Genomic DNA, 10,243 nt, shown 5'->3' with positions numbered 1-10,243 from the left:
GAGAGAGCAGGGGTGAATTTGGGGATAATTGCCTGGGTATGAGCTGTAATACTGGTGACTGCGGGGGAAGAGTGAACTTCTCTACCCCCCACAGCCCTGAGAAAGGCGATGGGGCTGCGATGGAGACCCAACGCCCGTCAGGGGGAGGCATCTGGAGCAGCAAGAGCTCACGATGTTCTCACCCCAGTGTTGTCCCCACTGGTCTGGGTGCTCCCTGCTCAGCACCGCTGCTGCTGTAGATCCCCATTACAGGCCCCCCAACACCGCACAGCCAACGGGCTGGAAATCCTCAGACAACGAGGGGATCAAACCCTTTGGCTGCTGTAGCTTCCCAAGAAACTTGGGGGGAGATGAAGAAACAGGGAAATTCGGTCCCGTTTGGGTATGTTCTGTTTGCCTGTTACATCTGGTACTTCAGTGCCTTCACCTAATCCACAGCACACGCTTCTACACGTGGGCTGCCAGAATAGAACTCCCCCTCACATGCAAATGACTGAGCAAATACTAAAATCCTAAAAAAAAAAAATAGATAAAATCCAGCTCTTAAATACTTTTCAATTTATTTATTCCAGAATTTCATAGCAAAGTAGTCTAATTCTGACTCTTAAGTAACAGGAACAGAAAAGTGATAATTTTTTTTCTTTCAGTAAACAACATGGGTAAACAAGTCATCAGGGGAAAAAAGAGGATACATTGCATAGGAACATCAAGATTTAATATCAGCCCAGAAAACCCCGGGCTTTTCACTAGTTTCTTTTTACAGAGGCAACTTTAAAGGTTCAAGAGGCGACCTTTCTCAGGAATGTTGAGGTAAAAGGAAAATAAAATTACAAAATTACAATTTTTGTGCTTTTAAAAGGGGAAATTAAAGCAGCATTGGAGAAATGTGTTGTCAATACAGTAACAAAAATAGTATTTCAAATTGCATATGTCAATACTATGTATTGACAGACAACAATACAAGGGATTTTGGTTGAAAGCATACTTATGATTTGGACAACTACTACCACTTTTTATTTTCAACCTGAGAAACGGGGAAAATTGTAAACAGGGATTAAGAACTCATAGATAATAAGTCACTTGACAGTATTTAGACAGTTTTGTGCTTCTTACACAGATTTAAACCCTTCTGGTTTTTTTTTCCTTCTAAATAAGATATGACATAAAACACATGATCTAAAAAGTGAAGGTTAATGGGAATGGACTTGGTACAAATATGAAATGGGTTTCATGGCAGGTTCTTTAGCTTGAGTACCTCTGCTATTTTATAGCAAACAAACAATTAGAACAGTTTAAGGTAAGCCTTTCCCTGAGAGCTGCTAACTCTGCAGTATTTCAAGATTATCTTTTTGTAAGGAAAAATGTTTCATTAACAGATAGTTCTACCAATAAATCCTTTGCACTACGCTACTTTCAGAGTCATTACTCTTAGATTAACTAGAGGCTGTAACTCTGCATAACAACTTTAGTTTATTTCAAGGTTAACAAAATAGATTATTTTTTTTTCACATCATTAGCCCTTATAGTACTGTATTTCAAATGTAATTTTAAAATGAGAGATACAAATATTTTGTTTTATTCTTTCAACAATTAATATGTGAGTTCTGATGCCTTCTTGTTATAACCACTCCTTTCAGAAAGTGATGGGACTCTGAAAAGTAAGTTTTTGTCGCTTACTGTTAGAACGAGCTCCAGTTCTTGGAAATCCTGTAGCCTTGCAACATCTTTGTCCTTCAAATAAATACAATAAGATGTTAGGTGATAAACTGCCCACTTTTGCAGAGGTAAGTTAAAATAATAGGCTCATACTAGCACAAGGTATGTATTTATCTATAAATACGACAACTCTTTACAGTAAACTGGAAAGCAGACATCCTATTGCGTATTATAGTTATTCTGGGATCCTATTCAGCTACTCGCTTAAGTCTATTTTTAGGAGGAATGCAACACTGATGGAGAGTGCAAGTGATAAGTGGAATTACACTTGTCAAGATCTACTGCATGCCACCCCCAACTCCTTTTTTTTTTTTTTTTTTTTTTTTTTTTTTCCCCTGGGCAATCCTTAGAAGCTCATGAATTGATTCTTGCACCTGCCCACGAGGGTCCTGCAGGGGCTCCTCCGGAGCGGCCCCAGCGCAGCATGGCTTTGGTGGGGTCTAAGAGAGCGATGGGAGACACCCCCTCCCAGTACCGGCTGGAGCCTGGGCCCCTCAGCAGCAGCTCTGCCACTACACAGCGTTAAACACAATTAGCTCTGTATCACCTGAAGGAACAATCACTGTCCTGCAGTCCTACCCGAGAGCCTGAAGTAATTAAAGCTGGAAATAAAACTAGTCCTTTCAACAACAACCTAAGCTGGCAAGTGACAGAGCTGCTTATGGCTTGTTTGTTGGGTTTTTTCCCACTTCCTGACTAACAAAGAGTAAGTCATTTTACAGCCAGTGAAGATGCCGTACGGTGAGATCTATTAATCTGGTACTAATGAGATTAGCTCCGCGACTGACGCCAACAATGCTCCAGAGGGAGTGGGGAGCGAGAGAAAGGTCAGTGGTGAATCAGTAGAGCAGGTCAGCAGGTCCCTTTTCTGGTTGCTGCACAGGCAAATGTCACTGAAGTGAAAAGACGGTGACATTCAGAGACCCGCAATCGGAATAATTCTGCAACACCTTTCTGGTTTGTGAAGGGACTGCCTGCCGTCCTTACAGCAAAACTCAGCTGAGAACTGCAGCCCTCGAAACGCTGATGGCAGGTCAGGGTGTGTGGTATTGCACTGAATTTAAGAACGTAGCAGAGAAATCCAGATACTAATTGTGCTCAACACCAAATGTTTATGAAAGGGAATGATCAAGAAACTTGAGAACCTTTTTACTAAAAGAAAAACAAACCAAACTGCTGAGTGCAGGAAGCTGAAGAGAGGATTTTTAGTTTGGTTGGGATGTTTTTGCAACAAGGGCCTATGCAGGTGACCAGAAAATTATTCCTTTTTAATGCTAACCTAAAAATCTTCTGTATAAGTTACTGCATTTCAAAATTGAAGAGTTCTTACCTTTCTTAACATTGTATTTGGTAATTTTCTGATCTTCTGTACGTGCTCAGGGTTAACACCCAGCTCACGGCAACTCACTCGGAGCAGTTCCTTATAGGTCAGTTCTTGTCTGTCCAGCTCAATCTCAATGAAGTCATTTTCTCTAAGATTAGGGTTTTGTATTCTAACTTTAAGCACCAGTTCTATTAGAAATAAAAAGGTACATTAATATGCAGATGTATAAAGGAATTGGAAAGATCTCTCTGTACTAACTTACAAATATTTCTATATTTTATTAACCTTATTTGTATCATTTGTAACAGAAGAATCCTGAGAAAACTAACAACTGGGCTTGTGTGACCACAGTTTTCATTAGATTGGCTTTCATCAGCCTGTATGAAAAAAGGCATTACAAATCTATTACAGTGTCTGTGTGTGTGCATGTATGAACCTTTGTGTGAATATGCATCTTGCTGGATTTAAGCTAATTTAAAAGCAGATTATACTGGTTATCAATTTCCCGAGCAAGCCAAGATTGCTCTTACTGGCTTTTGCTTCTTTGGGGCATCAGTTAACTTCTCATGGCTAATCTATGGCATGAGAACACCTTTTGTTTCAAGAATGAAATTCTGAACTGAAATTCCAGATTTCCCTCTCTGGGCAGGCACTGTTTCCCTGCAGAAGTGGCAGATCAGGTAATAGTTCACCTCGAGACTTGGATCTGCAGACGGAGCCACGTGAGGTTCCCTCCTGAGCTCACTGGTTGCCTACTCCCATTCTTGATTTGCAGCTTGGAGAGTGCTATTTACAGAATTAGACTACCCTGGTGTCTGTGTGCTTTTATAGCATTTGAGACAAATAGCAAATACTTTCATCAATATTTTAATAACAGTTCCAGCAGAAGTAGGATATCTGCCTCTTTAATTCCTTTCAAATCTTTCCTGAATGCCTGGGCATAGGAACCTGGAAATCCCTGGCAGCGCCGGGAACCCAGGGAACCCCAATCGGTCTGTTTTCACTCTCCATGATGACAGAAGTTCTAAGACAAGGCAAGAAGAAACTTTTACCGTTACCTTGCATGTTAAGTGGGAAAGCTCCTGTGAAGAAAACGGGCTGAAATGCCGGCACAGGCCCCAGGTTCTCTTGCTGAGGTAGGGGCTGATTTGATCCAGCTGGGGAAGGGGGACCTCTGCTCCAAGACACAGACCCCGGGTACAGGGGACCTCTCTGAAGGACGGGCGTCACGCGTGGTGGCAGTGATGGCATGTCCCCCTTGCCAGCCGCCTCGGGAGCAGCAGTGCCACGCTGTGACGCTGCACAGGGGCACCTCTCCGCGTCCAGAAAGGAAGTGGAGTCAGTATCTTGCGGTTCTGAGTGTGAGATACTCCCGTTCAGGGAGGGATCCGGAAGACTGTTACTCATGGTGTTGTAGACGTAGGGGAAAGGTGGGTTGGCCAGGTAATTAGGGATGATGGGCAGATCTGAATCTTTCGTTAAGTCTGAGAGTTCATCATCTTCCACTGTAAAACAAAAGGAAAAAACATTGTCCAAGACTGATTTGAGGGGAAAAAAAAGTAGTGTTGCTATTGCACTGTGGAGCTTCTTTTTTTTTTTTCCTTTTTTTCATTTTTTTTTTTCAATAGGGAGGGAGTGGAGTGTTCGAAGCCCCACAGGATAAAAGACGAATCAAGAAACAGTATGCCTCTTTTCTACAGTAAACAGAACTGTGCTCAGGTGTTGCAATACAGTAAACACCAAAGCAGAGGCTGATTCCAGTAATTCCGGGGGTGCCATTTCTTTTTAAACACTGCAAGGACCTTAGTTTGGTTTGGTTTGTTTTAATCCGTAGCCAGCAGGTTGTAACACGGTCTCTGGTGGTGTAATGCTGTCGTCTTCATAATGTATAAGGCAGTGAAAAACAAAGGGTAATACGTTGTTCGATATTAAGGCAGGGGATAAAGGGAAAAGAACATGCAGTACTGGGAGAGCTGAAACATTACCAATTCAACAGCTGGGAGACAATAATGAAAACAAAAACAGACAAGGGAATACAAAGGGGAAGGAAGAGGTTGTTAATCGACCGCATTTCAAATTACTTATCACCTCTAGCAGCAAAGCCTGCTCCGCTCCAACAGTTACGAAACATGATAAAAATGCTCTGCTGATGTCCTTTAATGAGCTGTTTCTCTGGGCTGCTAATTTTCCATTTATTCAACACAGTGTCTAAGCTCTGCAGAACATTGGGAAAATAGTGTTGCTCATACAAGGGATTCATACAGACTTGAGAGATTTTCTCCTGTTGCCCTTTTGAAAACAGGAAGCTGCATCTCTCTGTCACTGGTTTAATCATGGCGTTTTTCAAAATACATTTGTTCTAATTTCTCAGTGTTTAGAAAAAAGTTTGGCTGGCTGGATATGGGATTTGTTGGTAACCCTCTTCTCTTAAACTTTGATTTCTTACCATGTAAACGCTCTAGAAATCAAATAACAGTTATTACTAAAACCCAAACACAGGATCTTTACATTCAAAATAAAGATTGGAACATACATTTAGACATGAACCGCCTTTTACTACGGATGATTACTACGCATGGCCAGTAGGTTTACCTCCCAGCATCTTCCTTATCTCTCTCTTTGATGTTAGCTGGGCCGGCCTCTCTCCCTTCTTGGTGCAGATCTCCTTGTCGGCGCCGGCGCGCAGCAGGTAAGCCACCACTGCAGCGTGGTTCCGCTTGCACGCCCAGTGCAAACACGTCCTGCACATGGAAAACGGTAACATGGTTGGAAATCCTAAATTACCGCAAGTCATTCTTGCTGCCTGTGAGAAGAACAAGACCTAATGCATGTCTTAACATAAAAAAGGTTTTAATTGCAATCTTCCTTGGTAATTCACACTGGTTTTGGAGCCTGCAGTGACACCTGCTGATGTAGTTTTCCCTTGCTCGAATGCTCTTGATACCGTGTTACCACAGGAGTATTTTTAAAGTTCAAGATCTCTTCATTTTATCATTTATTAGGCTACTAATCTTCTGGAAAAAGAAATATAAAAAGAAGGCTTGTGTATGCTATTTTAATCTTTGAAAGAATAAGTTGTACTTAAAATACTTGTGTGTGTATATGTGAACTAATAGGGATACTTCCCTAGGATGCTATTTTTACTCTTAATTAATGCTGTCAGCACAATGCCTAGCACTTTTTTGGAAAGTAATAATGTTTAAAATACTGTAAGCATAGTTTCTAAGCACAGTTCTTTGCCCAGCTGCTATTTTCTGCACCAGCAGTTCCCAAGCTTTGATCTGCAGGCAACTGTTTTTCTGCAATTTGTAACCGATGCACAGAACTAATCACTTTTCTATTTTTTTTCAATTATTATTTGCAGTTGCTGACCTAGAAAGGCACAGTAAAGAAACAGCCTAAAAGCTACTGAGCAATATCGTAAAACCCTGTATTCTCTCTCCAAGGTTGGGCTGTGCATTTCAGCTAGAAAGTGCCATTTTGGAATGGGAGAGACTAATTTTGTCAGCAGAAAGTACTCCTGAATTTTTAACACCAAAGATCCCACAGAATCTGAGACAAGCTCCATGAAGCTCAGACCGTGTTTCTTTAGTGTGCAGTGTTTTCTGGACTTTTCACAAATATCTCCTTGTGAAATGAGTGTGAATGGCCTGCATGGATCCAGAAGTAGCGCATCGCCGAGTCATAAACTAGTTTGGACCAAAGTGGTGGGGAAAAGCGCAGACAAGTGTGGCCGTGTTTTCTTTGAGTGCAAAAACTGCAGGTTTGGTTTGTACAGAAGTTCCGTACGGCTCAATGGCACCGGCCTCATCCGGTGATTCATCCCGACCCTTCCACATGGTCTCATGCGGAGACGCACCATCTACCCACGGACCTGACACGCATCACGATGTAAGTACTCAGCAGCTCCAGCAGCAGAGACACTGAGAAACTCACTGGAGGAATTTTAAGTTCTCCAAGCAAACTTAAATAACAGTGAAGATCCATTTATTGCCTTTGTTAAAAAAGACCAGATCATTATTTTTAAAAAAGTTATATTTTTTGACATTTTCTTTCATCAGTTCCACTTTTAGATACAAACTCATATTGATGACAAGCAGCTATTTATCTTACACACTAAGGTAATTCAACGTCTTATGAATCAGTTATCTTCAATTTTTACAAGTCCTAATTTAATCACCACAATTTGAACCCCAAGTTGCAAGTGTCCCATGCTTCTCAAAACTGTTGATCGAGCTTTCATCTTTAACAGTCTAGCTCTTTTCCTACTTTTATTCTTCCTGTTTTTAATTACAAATTCAAGCACAATACAGGACAGTAAATACAGGCTGAACTGAACTTACGGAAAACAGCTTCCAAAAATGCCTGAGCATTCCCTGCAAATCCTGCTTCAAATAACATTTTGTGTGTGTGTGTATGTATAGAGTATAGATGCATAGAGTCCCACTTGTACAAGTGTCTTACAGAAAAGTTTCGGGTTTAGTCTCATCAGCTGGCATCTGAATGAGATGTCAAAACCAAAGTGTGTATATATATCACTGAAACAGCCTGCAAATTCCCTGCTTCAAAGGGAAAGTCATTTTCAAACCTGATTTAGGAGTTAATAGAAAATATTTCTGGTTATACATGAGCATGTGTTGGCAAGCTGAGGTTTGCGTTTTGACTGCCCTGTGCTGTCTCAGGCTGCCAGCACACTGTTCCTGAAAAAAAACCAATATAAAGTAACAACATAGTGACCTGGAGAAGCAGCAAACAGCACAGGGTCCAAGCGGGAGGCAGGAAGAGGATGCGTGTTTGTAACAGTGGTTATCAGCTGCATCACCGTTTTCTCTTCTTCGGAATAGAGATATCCATCTAACTATGTGGATGCCCCATCCCTGGAGGTGTTCAAGGCTTGGTTGGATGGGGCTTTGAGCAACCTGGACTGGTGGGAAGTGTCCCTGCCCAGGGCACTGAGTGGGACTGGGTGATCTTTAGGGTCCCTTCCAACCCAAACCATTCTATGATCTACACAGAGGAGTCCTTGGCAGCAGACCGACCTTTTAATTTCATTCTAAATCCAAGCTGATTTGTATTTCACGTGAAGGAGCGAAGCCAGGGCAGCGCCAGCTCTGCCCACCCTGAGGAGGAACCCCCCCCGCTCGCCCCGGCTAGCCGGGAGGGAGCCTTACCAGCCGTTGACTTCGTTCTGGGAGTTGAGGCTGACCCCCAGCTCCACCAGCCTCCGCACCTCCTCCGCGTCCCCCAGCGCCGCCGCCTCCCGCAGCCGCTCCTGCCGCTCCCGCTCGCCGCCCGCAGCCGCCATCTCGCCGCCGCCCCCGGCCGCCTCCAGCCCGGGGCGAGCCCTCATGGCCCGCAGACACCCCGCACCAGCGGCCGGCGGGGAGAGCGGGGCGCCCGGTGTCACCCCCGCAGGGCTCCGGGCCGCGCTCCGCCGGGGGACTCTATTACCGGGGACAACCCGGGCCCGGGCATCGGGTTCCGGCGGCGGCTCCGCCCGGGCGCTGAGCGGGGCCCGGCGCCTACCGGGGGCTGCCGGAGGCACCGGGGTGTCCCCGTACACGGATAACGGCATACCCCGCCGCCTCTCCCGCCCGGGTGGGCTCTCCTGCACCTCCGGTGGTCCTGTCGAGGACGTTCTCGTCATCTTTGAGCGTTCTCGGTGAAATCAATTAGTCCCTGAAAAATATAAATAAAAATAAAAAATACAAAAAATTCACATTTGCCCACAAATCAACTGGAGAGATTACAGGTAACTCCTGTAATTTGCATTATTTGCTTTGAAAAGCTGGGTTTGGTCATTGCATCCAAGTTACGGGAGAGAGAAGATCTGGTGGAAATTTCACAACTGTAAAAAGTCAAAATAATAATTTAAAACTCCTAGCCATTTCTGTTCTATTCTGCTCTGTGTGCCCACGCCGGCTCGCTGGGGGATCCACAGCGGTGAGGCTTCGGCAAACTAGTTTGCCTTCTGGCTGCAACTGGAACAACATAAAGCAACTGGAAGAGGGACCACTTCTGCCCCCTCCTTTCCCAAAGCAAACACCCCCCCTTCCATCCCACCCCCAAAACCCAGACTGCGGGATGTTGAGACTGAAAATTCACACAAGTTGGGTTGTGTCGGCTTCAATTACACTGTTCCCAAGAGTTCCAGTGGGTGGTTAAATCACCCTGAAATTGCAAAGCTGGACAGAAGGTCTTGGTGCCCGACGGCGCTGGGCAATGGCGGTGTCGTGGAGAGAGCTCTCAGTGGAGGTAACGCTGGCGTCAGCGTGAAGTCCTCCCTGGTTCCGAGCAAGGCTGCCACCAGTCCTGCCCTGGGTCTCATAGGATCAGCACTTCAAGCTCTTCAAAAAGATATCATTTAATTAAAAAAATTTAATTAGAGTGATTTCATGCACATGGGATGATCAGACCGATTTTGAGAAATTGGGAAATAGTTGGAAATCGGTATGTGAAGCTCAGTAAAGATGAGGTATGAAGTCACATCTAGAAGGGGAAAAAAAAAAAACACAAAATGAATAGAAACTGGTTCCAAGATGAAACAGTAAGATTTAGGTTAGATCTGAGGGGCTTTTTTCCCCCCAATGTATAAGGGAATTAATAAGGGAGCATGCACTCGGGAGGTCGGTAACTGCGTGTCAGGGGTGGTGTTGGTGCCTTTCACCCTTCCAGGGCGCAGAGGGGACCGTGACAACCCTCAGTCTGCCGCCCAGGCCCATGTCCTCTGCTGCCGGCCATCAGCAAACCTCCCTGTGATGGCTCCTGCCACCAGTCTGCGTGCCCGGGCCACGGGCACCATCACACCCCACCGGGCCAGACACCAGCCTGCATGGTGCCCGGTCTCCCTTGCACCCAGCCACGCACCCGGGGGGTTCCTCTGTGGCATTATCTCCCCGTGGTGGTGCCTCCTCGCCCATCAGGCCCCTCACGGAATCGTTTTGGTTGGAGAAGACTTTTAAGATGATCAAGTCCAACCATTGCCCTAGCACGGCCAAGTTACCACTAAATCATGTCCCTCAGCACCACGTCTACCCGTCCTTTAAATACCTCCAGGGATGGCCACTCAACCACTTCCCTGGGCAGCCTGTTCCAATGCTTGACAACCTTCTCTGTGAAGAATTTTTTCCTAATTTCCAATCTAAACCTTCTCCAGTGCAACTTGAGGCCATTTCCTCTTCTCCTATCGCTTGTTACTTGGGA

The 10,243-nt window shown here is 44.7% G+C and overlaps 1 protein-coding gene across 1 annotated transcript; it reads right to left on the bottom strand.

Annotated features, from left to right (window-relative positions):
* Positions 1 to 536: 536 nt before the first annotated feature.
* ANKRD40 (ankyrin repeat domain 40) lies at positions 537 to 8,390 on the bottom strand. The gene is made up of 5 exons (XM_074160097.1): positions 8,212 to 8,390; positions 5,633 to 5,781; positions 4,099 to 4,545; positions 3,047 to 3,228; positions 537 to 1,731 (listed from the first exon to the last, which is right to left on the bottom strand). Exons 1-5 carry the CDS (start codon positions 8,388 to 8,390, stop codon positions 1,591 to 1,593), a joined length of 1,098 nt encoding a protein of 365 aa, XP_074016198.1. The 3' UTR covers positions 537 to 1,590.
* Positions 8,391 to 10,243: the final 1,853 nt, after the last annotated feature.

This window comes from Numenius arquata, chromosome 17 (assembly GCF_964106895.1).
Source record: "Numenius arquata chromosome 17, bNumArq3.hap1.1, whole genome shotgun sequence".
Taxonomy (NCBI): domain Eukaryota; kingdom Metazoa; phylum Chordata; class Aves; order Charadriiformes; family Scolopacidae; genus Numenius; species Numenius arquata.
Note: the sequence above shows the minus strand (reverse complement) of the source record. Positions and strands in the feature narration are given on the sequence as shown.

Bases quoted from the DNA above. Each gene is read 5' to 3' on its own strand.
- ANKRD40 (XM_074160097.1), bottom strand. From the start codon at position 8,390: ATGAGGGCTCGCCCCGGGCTGGAGGCGGCCGGGGGCGGCGGCGAGATG. The intron at 5,782-8,211 runs GTAAGGCTCCCT...TTCCATGTGCAG, and splicing joins CAGAACGAAGTCAACGGCTG to GACGTGTTTGCACTGGGCGT. The intron at 3,229-4,098 runs GTAACGGTAAAA...TATTTCTAATAG, and splicing joins TTTCCCACTTAACATGCAAG to AACTGGTGCTTAAAGTTAGA.